The 14,904-nt window shown below is 37.1% G+C and overlaps 1 protein-coding gene across 1 annotated transcript in view; it reads left to right on the top strand.

Moving 5' to 3' along the window:
* The window catches only part of LOC128022349 (contactin-2-like), a 36,328-nt gene that overhangs the window by 16,545 nt on the left and 4,879 nt on the right, over window positions 1-14,904 (top strand). Inside the window, exons 2-19 of the mRNA XM_052609779.1 lie at window positions 39-144; window positions 2,297-2,438; window positions 5,701-5,876; window positions 6,000-6,095; window positions 6,189-6,401; window positions 6,522-6,624; window positions 6,764-6,945; window positions 7,179-7,315; window positions 7,612-7,741; window positions 7,931-8,081; window positions 8,273-8,400; window positions 8,855-9,030; window positions 9,504-9,624; window positions 9,942-10,100; window positions 13,288-13,437; window positions 13,559-13,629; window positions 13,801-14,035; window positions 14,271-14,386. Of these exons, the coding sequence (XP_052465739.1) occupies window positions 87-144; window positions 2,297-2,438; window positions 5,701-5,876; window positions 6,000-6,095; window positions 6,189-6,401; window positions 6,522-6,624; window positions 6,764-6,945; window positions 7,179-7,315; window positions 7,612-7,741; window positions 7,931-8,081; window positions 8,273-8,400; window positions 8,855-9,030; window positions 9,504-9,624; window positions 9,942-10,100; window positions 13,288-13,437; window positions 13,559-13,629; window positions 13,801-14,035; window positions 14,271-14,386 (2,544 nt within the window). The 5' untranslated portion in view covers window positions 39-86. The remainder of the gene's footprint in view (window positions 1-38; window positions 145-2,296; window positions 2,439-5,700; window positions 5,877-5,999; window positions 6,096-6,188; window positions 6,402-6,521; window positions 6,625-6,763; window positions 6,946-7,178; window positions 7,316-7,611; window positions 7,742-7,930; window positions 8,082-8,272; window positions 8,401-8,854; window positions 9,031-9,503; window positions 9,625-9,941; window positions 10,101-13,287; window positions 13,438-13,558; window positions 13,630-13,800; window positions 14,036-14,270; window positions 14,387-14,904) is intronic.

Below are 14,904 nucleotides of genomic sequence, written 5' to 3'. Positions count from 1 at the left end.
TTTTTTGGTGAGTCATCTGGTTTTTTGTTTCTCATCAGGAGCTGAAAGTCCTCGGTCTCTCGTCTGGGTGTGGTTGCAGTAGGAGGATGAGGATTCTGTTGTGTCTACTTTCTCTCAGCGCTCTGGCTCTGAGCTACGCATTGGGTAAGTAAGATCTGATCTGATGTCTCCCTTCATCTCATCTTATTCAAGATCACATTTGCAAATATAATTAGTAAGTTTGGCTCAGCCCCTCCCCCATTAGTGAAACTTTGTTACCACTCACCCGTTGTTGTTGTTGTTGTTGTTGTTTTCCTGTATTCCCTCTGCTCCAGCATTTTCTTGTTGAAACATAATTGAAATGTACATTGTCACTTTGATCATGTCTGGGATGTGTGGTTTTGGGCATGGGGGTGGGTGAGGAGGATACAAATTCAGATGAATTATTCATTGTGTTATCTTAGATCAGTGGGCAGAAGGGATTTGATTTACTTGAGAGGTGTTTTTGATGGCTGAAGTAATCCAGGCCCCATTAAACATTGATACAAATGTGCTTTTGTCCATAAAGCTATTAACTTGGGAAATGGTACTCTAGTAAAAGTTGTACTAGTCTCACAGGCATACAATCTGGTCCACTTTGCAGCAAATTCTGGCCAGGAGCTGCCATCAGACCCACATAAGTGACCAAGCAAAATAACGTCTCAACAATTTTGGTCTGCAACTGCCTGAATATAAAAAATAATGATGATGCAGAAATGTTTGTAGACTTTTTAATCAGAATTCAAGTTATACACAATTATAAGTACCAACACTTTACACAAACATACCAACTTTTAAATCAGACTTTGTTACCGGACAGATAGGTACAGCTACTGAGAAAAATGTCCATGTTTGGATGTACTGTCACAGGCATTGAGAAGGAATTGGCTAACAAAACAATTACTGTTTCTCTAGTCTAGTACACAGAAGTAACTATACATAAAGACTTCAGTGGAAAAGAACTTCAGTGACAGTTTGGAGCTGTTTATCCCCATTATTGAAAGCAGCCAACACACCACTGAATTCTACTGTAATCTCAGAGCAGAAAACCTCCTGGGGAGCCGGCTTCCCTTCTCAACTCATCTCTCTTCCCCTGCCTCTCTCTTATTGACCTAGATTCTTGTGGGTCTCACCAGAACTGCATACATACACTGATTTGCATACAGACATGCATATATATGCCTGTGCATCCAGAACCCCAGTGAATTCTAAATTACAAATTCATAAATCAAAAGTCTGCACATATATAGAGACTGAAAAATAAATTATTAATCAGTATTTCTGTCTTTTTCTCTAAGATTGTTTAAAATATCCATATATTTTGACTTGAAAACAAGATAATATGCATAAGATAATAAAACTTATTTTTAGAGAATATGTCTTGAATTCACTTCATTTTTCTTCTTAAAAATTGTTTACTTTTTAATCACTACATACCAATGGGGAAGAAAATTAAACTTGATTTAGTTCAGTATATTCCCTGAAAAAGATACTTATATCTACATATAAATTAGTGTGTTTAGATATTTTTACTGAAACACACACACACACACACACACACAAAACTGATTAATACTGATTTATTCAGTATTCTAATCCATCACAAATTGCTTTTTAATACACAGTCTCAAGTCCATTGGAAACACCAGTTTATATAAAGTAGAAAAGTAAAATCCTAGACATAGATGCACATGCTGACACAAATACACACACGGTGACGGTCCCATATAATCCATACTCATTCTTGACCCAACACATAATGCATCATATGCGTTTACAAGACGGTATTCAAATTCCCCTGTTCCCCTCCGTTCTGTCAAAATATCTGAGTGCATGCTATTATATCTGACAGCTTGTATCCCCTGCTGTCTTTCCCCGGGTGGAGTACACTCCCACTCTGAGTGCAAATACGCTGCAGTTGTTAGGCACGCACGACCCCCCTATATCTGTCTGTTTGGCACAATACACTAGCTGTCAAAAGAGAAAGTACAAAAAGACCTGAGCATGACAAGACTACTTCAGCTAGATTACCTCACAGACATTTTACCATACCCTTGACTTTCATTTAGTGTGCTGTTGTCTAGTAGTTAATCATCTGGTAACGAGGAGGATGTTGGTTAAACCCTTTGAAGAGTGATTCAGGGGGTCACCATGTTAAAAGTAACGCATTAAGACCTTATTTGATTAAATAAAGAAACATTTTTGACTCAAAATAATTTTGTGACAATCTTTGTTGAAATGTTTCTCACAGACAGTAATGGATGGCACATTTTTGTAGGTGGGGATGTGTGTGTGTCAGGTCACGACAGTGGGCCTGTGTTTGAGGAGCAGCCGTCTAGTCTGATTTACCCGGAGGGGATGCCAGAAGGCAAGGTGACCCTGAGCTGCCAGGCTCGCGCCAGCCCTGCTACTATTTACCGGTACTCAAATCAGATTTTTTTGGCACTTACATCTTATCGAGCAATACAGGAACTTTGTTTACTTGGTATGACCTATCTATAAACACAAAAATTGTATAAAGAAATTCACTACAGTTCAAATGTTTTGGGTCAGTAAGAAAAAAAAAATTCAATGTTCAAGGGTGTATTTATATATAATGTATTTGGTCAAAAATACATTAAAATCATTAATGCTGTGAAATATTATTGCAATTTAAAATAACTATTTCTTACACTTATCAATATTGAAAAGTGCTACCTAATATTTTTGAGGAAACCACGATAATATTTTCAGGATTCTTTGATTAATTGAATGTTGTAAATAACAGCATATATTTGAAATACAAATATTTGGTAACACTTTCTATAAAGCCCATATTTATAATACATTATAAGGGTATTCTTAAGGCATTACAATGAATGCATAATGCATTATAAAAAACCTTATAATATGTTGTATCATCTCATGAATATTCATAAGAACAGTTTTAATATATTATAATATTTACTTACTTGTGGTTATAACTTTTAAGAGTATGATGATTTATAACACAATGAACAGGTTCCATCCACTTTTACAATGGATTATATTTCTCATAGTTATAATGTATTATAAGTCTCTTATGTTGCCATTTTTCTTATGCTACTTTACTTAAAGTAGTCAAAGACCACTTATAACATTTACATTTACATTTATATATATATATATATATATATATATATATATATATATATATATATATATATTTTTTATAAAATGAAAAAGACAAGAAAAGGAAAAGTACTGGTGTTAGTAGGTTAAGTGCAGGTGAAAAAGATGAGTCTTTAGATGTTTCTTGAAAATGAGTAAAGACTCAGCTGTACGAATTGAGATTGGGAGGTCATTCCACCAGCTGGGCACAGTCCAGGAAAAGGTTCGTGAGAGTGATTTTGAACTTCTTTGGGATGGCACCACAAGGCGTTGTTCACTTGCAGACCGCAAACTTCTGGAGGGCACATAGGATTTAACCAGTGAGTTTAGGTAAGTTGGTGCCGTGCCAGTGGTCGTCTTGTAGGCAAGCATTAGTACCTTGAATTTGATGCGAGCGGCTACTGGTCGCCAGTGTAACCTGATGAGGAGAGGAGTAACATGAGCTTTTTTTGGCTCATTGAAGACAACCCTTGCTGCTGCATTCTGGATCATTTGCAGAGGCTTGACAGTACATGCAGGAAGGCCCGCCAGGAGAGCATTACAATAGTCCAGTCTGGAGAGAACAAGAGCTTGGACAAGAAGTTGGGTTGCTTGCTCTGACAGGAAGGGTCTAATCTTCCTAATGTTTTATAAGGCAAACCTGCAGGACCGGGTCGTTGTAGCAATGTGGTCAGTGAAGCTTAATTGATGATCCATCACAACTCCTAGGTTTCTGGCTGTCCTCGAAGGAGTTATGGTTGACGAGCCCAGCTGTATAGAGAAGTTGTGATGAATCAGTGGGTTAGCTGGAATCACCAGTAGTTCAGTCTTTGTAAGGTTAAGCTGAAGGTGATGGTCATTCATCCAGCTAGAAATGTTACTCAGACAGGCTGAAATGCGAGCAGCTACCGTCGGGTCATCTGGCTGGAATGAGAAGTAGAGTTGGGTGTCATCAGCATAGCAGTGATAAGAAAAGCCATGCTTCTGAATGACAGATCCTAAAGATGTCATGTAGATGGAGAAGAGAAGTGGTCCAAGTACTGAGCCTTGAGGAACCCCAGTAGCAAGGTGGTGTGACTTTGAAACATCACCCCTCCAAGACACACTGAAGGATCTGTCAGAGAGGTAGGACTTAACCCACAGGATAGCAGTTCCAGAGATTCCCATCTTTCTGAGGCTGGACAGGAGAATCTGGTGATTAACAGTGTCAAAAGCAGCAGACAAGTCCAGTAAGATGAGTACCGAGGATTTTGAAGCTGCTCTTGCTAGTCGCAGGGCTTCAGTAACTGAGAGCAGAGCAGTCTCAGTTGAGTGGTAAGTAGTAGTAATAATAATAATAATAATAATAATAATAATAAAAATTCTCTCAGACAGCCATAAGATCAGATATCAGATCAGATGTAATATGACACATTTACTTTGAACTATTTTTATTGTAATATCAGTTTATTATTTTGATGGTACCCTTTAGAAAGTTTGTGATACGTAACTCTGCAACTACATATCAACTAGCGGTCATTGGAGTATTAGTATGTCTGCTACTGTAAATACATGCTAACACTTTAATATGATGGTCAACCAACAGATAAACTTACTGTAAGTGTCTTTGCAAGTACGTCAACTACCATTTTTGAGCATATTAATACTCTAATGAGAGTTAGTTGGAAAGTGGCTTACAGTCGATTGATTAAGGGGACCATCAAAATAAAATGTAATCATATAAAACATTGCCTTTATTTCAGTTGCTGTATTAAGCTCACATCAGTTAATTAACATAAGCCCCACAGGAAACACTCAAATAACACTCAACATCTAACCACTCACGCGCTGTAGTAAGATACTGTGCAGATCTTAAATAATCAATGTCAAGATATGATACACTCCATTATACTGTAAATGAAGTAGATTTAATAGGAGTTAATTGTGTGTTATAAATAAACATACTCTTAAACTTATCACCACAAATACATAAGTATTGTGATGAATTATAATTGTTGTTATGATTGTTCATGAATTGATATAACATATTATACGTTTTTATAATGCATTATGCATTCATTATAATGCCTTAAGTGTATTATAAATACTATTATAAATATCTTTATTGTAATTTTGCTAAATCTGATGCTGATTGCTGAATATATTACTGACCCCAAACTTTTCAACAACAATGCAAGTCTTTAAGATAATAAGACTTTTAATTAAGTTTATTAGATATGTTTCTATTATTATACATAATTTCACTAGAATTAGTTGTATTTATGATTAGAAAAACACTTTATCATTGTGGTATGAAAAATAAACTTTTTGATACTGTATATTATTCTCTGAAAACATATTTCAATTTACGGGTTTGCTTCAATAGCATTTAAAAAATCTAATTTAAAGGAGGTTAAACATAGTTTTTACAGGAAAACTAGGCAAAAATGCTGTTTAAGAAAAACATTTGAAATGCATAATGCATGGTGTCCAATAAAAGGTAGAATACTTTTATCTAAATTAAATTAATTATTAATTATGCACTTTTTTAGTTAGATTCTGTTAAAGTTAGACCTTGTATGTGATTTCTGACAGGTGGCGTGTGAATGGCACTGAAATAACATTTGCTGAGGATTCACACTACACACAGGTCGCAGGAAACCTCGTTATCAATAACCCTCAGAATGGGCGAGATGGTGGGTCATACCAGTGTCTCGCCATCAACCGCTGTGGCACCATTGTTAGCCGAGTGGCTAACCTCAAATTTGGCTGTGAGTACAAACCAAACCATTTTGTTGTCCAAGTATGAAAATTAGGCCTTTCTGAATATAAGCAGCGTAGCAGAGTAGTTGAAATCACACTACTTCTACTGATTAATGTTGTGTGTATTCTAGACCTCCATGATTTCCCCCCTGAGAGTAGAAGCCCTCAGACGGTCCATGAGGGAACGGGAACCTTTCTTGCCTGCCAGCCACCAGCTCATTACCCAGGTATGGTTACACACGATCATTGAGCAAAACATTTCACTTTGTAGTTAACCTGATAATTTTGTTAATATCTTGCATTTATTTGCTGCCGTCAAGCTTTGTCCTACCGCTGGCTCATCAATGAGTTCCCCAACTTCATCCAGCCAGAGGCCGGCAGATGGTTTGTTTCTCAGGTGACGGGTAACTTATACCTTGCTAACGCAAGAGCCAATGACACGGGCAACTATTTCTGCTTCACCACCATCAACATGGACGTCAGCACCAAAAGCATCTTCAGTAAAGCTGTCCAGCTTACTGTTTACCCTGATGGTTTGTTAGTTTCCCTCAAAATCAAGAAACAAGCTCAAATACATACTGCTATCAAAATAATATTTTATATATAAAAACAGTACATCTTATGTTTTGTTCTTGCCCCCTTTATTTCCACAGCAAACCCAAGGAAAGCCACTCCAAATATCAGAGTGCGTTTTCCCGCTGAGACGTATGTATTATCGGGACAAACCGCTCAGTTGGAATGCTTTGCCTATGGCAAGTAAGTCCCCCTTAGCTCCCCACCCCCCTTCAGAGATCACTGCTTCATCGGTTCAGCATAATCCATAACACAGTCAGCTATAAAAATGTAACATTTTTTTCTAACATCCTCTTGCTCGCTCTTTACTTTCCTCCCTAAGTCCCATTCCTAAAATCCACTGGAGGAAGGTGGATGGGATTTTACCACCTAAGGTCGGAGCAAGTGCAGAGGGACCCATCCTGATTATTCCTGAACTGAATTTTGATGACGAGGGCATTTATGAGTGTGAGGTTTACAACTCAGAAGGCCGTGAGACACATCAGGGACGCATCTCTGTTCAAGGTAGGATAACGACAGCACTAGAATCAAATTTCTACAACATTTTCCTGTTGTTGTTACCTTTGGTAGAAGTCTGACATGACATAAAACATTGTGTCGTTATTGTTAACTAAAATTATTAAAAATTGTTTATTAGAGTAAAGCTAAAATAAAAATATTAGACTAAGTATTAGAAATAGACTTAAACCTAAAAATTGAACTGAAAAAGTAAAATCTGCTGTCTTCTTGCTCTCCAGCCCAGCCTGAGTGGCTTCAGGTCATGAGTGACTCTGAGGTGGAAATCAGTTCGGAGCTGCAGTGGAGTTGTGTTGCTGCGGGCAAACCGAGACCCACCATTCACTGGCTCCGTAACGGACAGCCCCTCATCACACAGGTCAGCCATACACACACACACACACACAACTGAAGCTGGACTGTCATCTGACAATGTGTGTGTTATCAGAAATGAACAGGAGCTCTAGCTGTCAAGACTCAGACTGATATATGCTTACTCAATTTTAGAAAACTCTTCATGACTTAGAGGCAGTGAGATGTGACAGTGAATAACCTGCTCATTATTTTTTTCAGCTAGAGGTAGATTGACAAGAGCAATGTTGTGTATCCCTCTGCTGGTGGCAATGTGCATGTGCATTATGTCTCTTACACAGTCTGACACTTACCTGTGTGCAGGACCGTGTGGAAGTGAATAACGGCCGACTGAGGATCAGTAACCTCGCCCTGGAGGATTCCGGGATGTATCAGTGTGTGGCCGAAAACAAACACGGCACTATTTACTCAAACGCTGAGCTCAGAGTTCAAGGTGAGCACAACTGAGTCTGAACATGATAATGAATCAGAATTATCTCTGCATAAACATTGACATGTTTCTCCTGTTGTCTACCTTAACCCACCCAGTCATGCCTGAACCCCAGTTATTGTATGATTGTTTTTAAATCCTCTGTGTGGTTTCCTATCTCCCTTCCTGCTCCATCCTTTCACCCTATTTCAGTCCAGGCCCCAGACTTTAGGTTAAATCCAGTGCGGAAGCTGGTTCCTGCTGCCCGGGGCGGACAGGTAAAAATGGAGTGTAAACCTCGGGCAGCTCCAAAACCAACTCTCTTCTGGAGCCGTGGCACAGAGCTACTGACCAATAGTACCAGGTAATCCAGTAATGAAGTGTTTCAAAGGTCTCCTAAATGCTTTAAACTCAGTATATTTTATTACTGACAGAAAAATGACCTTGCGAGATTGTTTAAATGAGTTTGGTGAGGCACTGTACAGGGAAGCTGTTTACCTGTTCTGTAGATGCTTACTGTGATCTCAAAAAGTCCATGTAATGAACTCTCACCAGGATAACAGTCACTCCAGATGGGGTTCTGTGGATCTATAACATCAGTCGTTCTGATGAAGGAAAGTACACCTGCTTTGCTGAAAACTACCTCGGCAAAGCCAACAGCACAGGACACCTGTCTGTCAGAGGTAACAAAACCTAATTCTTTGTTTATCTAGTTTAAAGGTCTCAGGTTATCAGTTTAGCACTAAATATTGCAGTGTTTACATGCTGTTTTACACAGATTATGCTTGAAAGCGTAAGATCCCGTAAAACCCATAAACAAATGTCATTAATGGTTAAGCACAATCTGGACTTTTCTTGACACACCTTTAGACTTTTTAGCCTAGTTTTCTTTGCATGTAAACACCTTTATCAACTTTCTATCTGTATGTTCATTGTGCACATATCTTCTGTTATGTCTCAATTTCAAGCCTTAGTGCATTTCTGGCTTGTGGTTCTGAATGTAGAGTAAATCTCTCAAATGTTAATTTTAGTAATCATCAGCTACTTTATTGTGGGCGCAAATGCTTTCAGTGTATGAAATCTATTTATGAAATGAGTGTATCGAAGTTATGTTTTTGACCTTGTTTTCTTAAACAGATGCCACAAAAATCACATTAGCACCCTCTAATGCTGATATTAATCAGGATGAAAATGCCAGTCTGCAGTGCCATGCGTCACATGACCCTACAATGGATCTGACCTTCACCTGGTCCCTCAATGGAGTTCTGCTGGACCTAGAGGATCCAAATGGACACTATCGGCGTATGGAGGGGGTAAGCACTTGACATGAAATGGTGTTTAAAAACCACAAACTTTAGTCTCTTATGCTCTTCAAAGTCATAGAGATTTGACACTTTGGCGTGCCATTGCAACAGTATACTAAATACATCTTATAAACCTGACAACCACCCACAACACTCTAGCATGCAACCAAATACCTCAAAAAAATGTGAAAAACTAGTTATGATCTAAATATTTGAAATCAGTAAGATTAGTAATACCATCTGAATCCGTATTCCAGAAGCAGCAGGCTCCTCACACACTCCGAGATTTAGCTTTAATAGGATTCACTTCAAAGTAAATCCCTTTTAGACATATTATATATAGTCAATTTTTAAATCCCACATTTGAAATCTTGCCAGATTAAGCATGAAATAAAAACATGAAAATGCTCCTGTGAAGCTGAAGTGGGCTAATATTCCTTTTTAATAAGGTTTCCTTTTCTTTTCATTGTCACTTTACATAGAAAGAGACGATTGGTGACCTGGTGATAGTGAACGGACAGCTCAGTCATGCTGGCACATACACCTGCACGGCCCAGACGGTGGTGGACAGCGCGGTGGCCTCGGCCAAACTGGTCGTGAGGGGTGAGGGCTTCCATCTGGCTGAGCAGTAACAGAGATCTTATTAAAGATACGATGGCTGTTCCACAGCTCGATTCTTATGCTTTTCCTCAGCTTGATCGTTTTTAGCCAGACTATGCTCAGAACTCAGCTCTCAGAATGAAATGTGGAGTCATGAAATCTAAATTTATTAGATCTATATCCTTGGGGTTTGGTTCCCATAAGCCCGTTGATACAGATTTTGTAAAGAAAGCAGCTCAGCTAAACCACTTTCACTTGTGAAAAAAAAAACAAAAGTATTGTAGATTCTTTGATAAAGCTGATGGTTTGTTTCTTTACAGGCCCCCCAGGACCCCCTGGAGGTTTAGTGGTGACTAGTGTCAATGACACATCGGTTGAGTTGAGATGGAGCCGTGGATATGACAACCACAGTCCCATTGGCAAGTATGTCATCCTGGGCCGATCCTCACAGACTCACGACTGGAAGAGGATGAGGACAGGTGAGGTTATGTGACATTCTTCCTATATAATGCTAGAATTAAATTTTTTGCATCAGTATTATTATGAAAGTGCTTAGAATGCAAAGTGTTGAAAATAATGAATATATATAGATATATTTTTTATTATTATTATAGCAGGTTTTCTCTAATGTTTTAGAACTTTTATGTATTCATAACCCTGAATTTGTTCACAGTCCCCTGTGTGCATAAAGCTAATGAAGCATCTTATATTAAGCATTTGAATAACTCTTCCCACATTGTTAATCAACTTTACCATCTTGCCTTCTACGCATAAGCTTTTTATATAAGTGGAATATTTTGTATTATTTATAATTTATTATAATAAATGTAATTTGTTATGTATAGAATGTAATTTTTAATTTAATAATGTTTTAAAGGGGGGGGTGAAATGCTATTTCATGCATACAGAGTTTTTTACACTGTTAAAGAGTTGGATTCCCATGCTAAACATGGACAAAGTTTAAAAAATTAATTTGTACGTTTGAAGGAGTATTTCTGTTCCCAAAATACTCCTTCCGGTTTGTCACAAGTTTCGGAAAGTTTTTATTCGAGTATGGCTCTGTGTGACGTTAGATGGAGAGGAATTTCCTTATATGGGTCCTAAGTGCGCGCTCTTCTGCCGGAAGAGCGCGCGCTCCCGTATAGCGAGGCTGAGCAGCACAGACATTTCACTGATCGAGCGATTCACTGATCAGAGCGATTCACTGATCAGAGCGAGAGCGTCACGAAAAGTCACAAAAGAAGTGTGTTTTTGGTTGCCAGTGCTAGACAACCCTTCACAGATTACCAAAAAAAAAAACAGCATTAAGGGACCAGTGGATGGAGTCACGCCTCCAGTCGGTCGTGTTTTTCCGGGAAAAATCGGTACAGACTATCTTTCTCTTATGAATGTAATAAAACTTAAGACTTTTTGGTGTTATGAAGGATGCAGTACTACTCTATAGGTACTCAAGATTAACAGGATATTGAGTGAAAACGAGCATTTCACCCCCCCTTTAAGAATTCACAATGTAAGGGGAAGGTCCCTAGTTTGAGAAATCTATTTGTATTGGAGCAGTGGTTACCAAACGTCTTGCATCTTTCATGCCTTTTTATAGTTTGACATGTGTCAGGGACCCCCACCACCTTACTCTGGTTAAATGACACATTTTTAAATGCAATAGCTAAATACAAATATTCACTGTATACAGGTCTTGACATTAACATTTTTTTATGTCACCAGCCACTGTGGATAGTAGTTTTCCAAAATTACTAGCCACTCAGCATTTTCACTGGCCACAATTTTGTTGCTGGGAAATGACATTTAATTTTACTAAGGTTCCTGCTTACTAAAACTGTTTTAGATTGATTTCCAGTATATAAAAGGGCATTTTCCCCTAACTTTATTAAATGCATGTTTCATCTTTCATATAAAATAATTACATTTTATTAATAAATTTACTTAATATAATAAGACACTATAGAGCTGTTACCAAGCAAATGAAATCAGTAATAACGAAAAATTTATCTTTCCACTGCAGAAGATACACTGCAAAATTACAACAGCATAAATAATGTTATGAGTTTGGTTTTTTAAATTATTTGTTGCTCAGAGTTGCACAAGTGTTCAGCTGTGCCTGCGATCTTTGTTTGGAAGTATTTTCGTTAACCAAATTAAGCACTAACAGTCAACATTGACAATATTGTATATTATTATTATTATTGTTGTTGTTCTTAAATGTAAGTCTTTAAATATTATTTAAACTCGTTTGAACTCTTGTATAAATGAATGTCAAATTTGCAGTCGTACTGGTTTTCAGGGAAAACTGCACTCTCATGTTCGTGTCATGCAGCTTAACTAGGCTAAGTGTTATAAATATAATAACTACATTTTTACCACAGTATCTGTTGTATCTGTGCGCAGTTGTTTTCATTCGTTTTGTTTATATTCACTTATATTAATTTTTTTCCTTCATTTCAATCTCTTTACTAAACTTTCTGAATACTTTTGTAAATAATATTCTACTGTCAATGCTCGACATGCCAATAAAGCTTTGATTATGCTGACTGAAATTTTTGCTGAAATGCAGTTTAAATTTAAAATATATTTCATTTTATTTCGGCTAGATAATAGACCATAATTATAAATACTTTAGTGTTTCGCTAAGGAATGAATCATTCACGTAGTTTCATTTGTAAATGAAAACACAACACGCTCATTTATCATTTATCTGACAATTATGCCAATAAAGTTTTGACTTTATGATTGTATTTATGCCCATGTGTGATAATAAATTAGCGTGTTGAGTTTTCATTTACAAAAGAAACTACGTGAATGATTAATTTACAAAAGAAACTACGTGAATGATTAATTTACAAAAGAAACTACCTGAATGATTAATTCCTCAATGAAACACTATATAGTATTTATAATTGTGGTCTATTAATTACCCTAAATAAAATGAAATATTTGTTAATATATAATATAAAATAAAAAAAATTATATAAAAGATTCTAAAAATATAACCAATAATAATAGGCTAATAATAACAATAATAATATACATATATTATGGGGAAAAGACTATCAGTTATTGGACTTACAAGACTGTAGGATGGATAAAAATGCTTTCTTGTAGGCCTATTTTATATTATGCACTTTATGTAACATTTATTCATGATAAACTTCATTTGAATGCTGACTGCCGCACGTAATACAGCCTAGTAGCCAAAGCCTATGGTTAATGTAATAAAGAAATAATGAAATCATTTCTATAATAAATTAAATAATAATTTCCTAATTCAAAATTAAATATTAATAAATCCATATTTGATAATCCTGGGTTGCTATGGTCACGCAGGTTTGTTTACTCATTAAACTCATGGCCACGAGATAAATATGTTGTTCCCTCAACATAACATCTCGAGGCCACAACATTAAAATGTCTTTACCTCGACAAAATGATCTTGTGACCATGACATAATATCACTTTCCCATGAGTGACCACGACAAAACTAAGTGAGCCGAACATGTCACCTTAATATTACTTCCTGTCTTCTTTAATGAGGTGGATGGGCATGCATGTTTTCACACAGATCAAAATCAGTTTGGGGACTGCTGTATTAGAGCATCATACATTATGTTATTCTCAATGATCGAATATGTACCTCTCATGGGTTTTCTTCAGACCCCGTGAACATAGAAGGAAATGCTGAATCTGCACGTGTGACAGATCTTCGAGCCTGGATGGATTATGAATTCCAGGTCATTGCGAGTAACATTTTGGGTAGTGGAGAACCAAGCATGCCCTCCCAGTCTGTCCGAACCAAGCAAGCAGGTCAGAACCATTGCAAAGTTGTTAGTGTTAAAGAAAAATAAAAACAAATGAAAAACAAATTAACATATATATAAGCCTGGTTTTCCCCTCTATATAAGTGTGTTATAATTTTGCCTTAAAGCACCCACTGTGGCTCCCAGCGGACTTGGCGGAGGTGGAGGAAACCCTAATGAACTTATCATTACATGGACTGTAAGTGCCATGGACCACTATTGATCTAATTGCATGTTAGATTTACCATATTCCTTTTAATCAGTATAAAGAGTTGCTAACAGATGGTCGATCAATGTGTCTTTATTACTCAACCCTCACTTTCTGTTACATAATGAGACAAAAAACTATTTCTACTGGTATGAATCGCAGCCCATGGCCAGGGAGTATCAGAATGGAGATGGCTTTGGTTATATCCTGGCATTCAGAAAGCAAGGCATGCCAACATGGACGGTGGTGAGGGTGCCACACGTGGAGTCATCACGATATGTCTACAGCAATGAGAGTCTGTCAGCCTACTGCCCTTTTGAGGTCAGAATCAAGGCCTACAACAAGAAAGGAGAAGGTCCCTTCAGCCAGATTGCTGTAGTGCATTCTGCAGAAGAGGGTGAGAAACATTATAAAAGATTATAATTTTAATTATTTTCTGATTAGACATTGCTTAACCACTAGAGGGAAGACAGTGGAGAAGCTCCAGAGGGAGAATTAGATTAAGACTTTTTATTTGACTTTTTAAAATTTTACCAGGCATCTAAAATTAAATGAAAAGATGGAATGATAAACAAATAATGCCTCATTCATCTTAACTGACAGTGATCTTTATGTCTTCTGGTATTCCTTAGAACCTACCGTATCCCCGAGAAGGATCAATGCCACTGCTTTGACAGCTTTCGAGATTCAGGTGTCCTGGGACCCCATTCAACATTTGATCATAAATGGAGTTCTTCGAGGTTACGAGGTCAGGTCCATTCTTCTTTTAATATCTGTTTCATCTCATTTTGTATTTGCTGTGTGAACTGATATACAGTATGTGAGTGGCATGACTGAGTTGATTGTTGTTTTGTTGACCATTGTGGGTCATTGTTGGCCACTGAGGATATGTGAGCTTTGCCCCGTTGGGTGATGAACTAATAGAGGTGCTGTTATCTTAGTTTATTTTATGAACAGCATGGCTAGATCAGATCAAGGAACACGAAACACATTATTTAGATAAGACGCCTCCTTTTAGATAAAACCATGCTTAGAAATCTACTGGTATCAAAGGGTGTTTATGCAGGTTGTATTTAATTGAACATGCTAAAACAATTAATAATTTTGTGTCTTTCAGAAGCAAAACAAGATTACATTATTTGTTTGCGCATTTTTATTCGAATGGTAACAATTTGGTTTAGGGACCGCTATTAACAATTTGCTTATTATAATAGCATATTATTGCATATTTATTAGTACTTATAAAGCATATTTATTAGTACTTAT

The sequence above is a fragment of the Carassius gibelio genome, chromosome A11 (genome assembly GCF_023724105.1).
Source record: "Carassius gibelio isolate Cgi1373 ecotype wild population from Czech Republic chromosome A11, carGib1.2-hapl.c, whole genome shotgun sequence".
NCBI lineage: Eukaryota > Metazoa > Chordata > Actinopteri > Cypriniformes > Cyprinidae > Carassius > Carassius gibelio.
The sequence above is the reverse complement of the archived record's forward strand: the minus strand, read 5'-3'. Positions and strand labels throughout refer to the sequence as shown.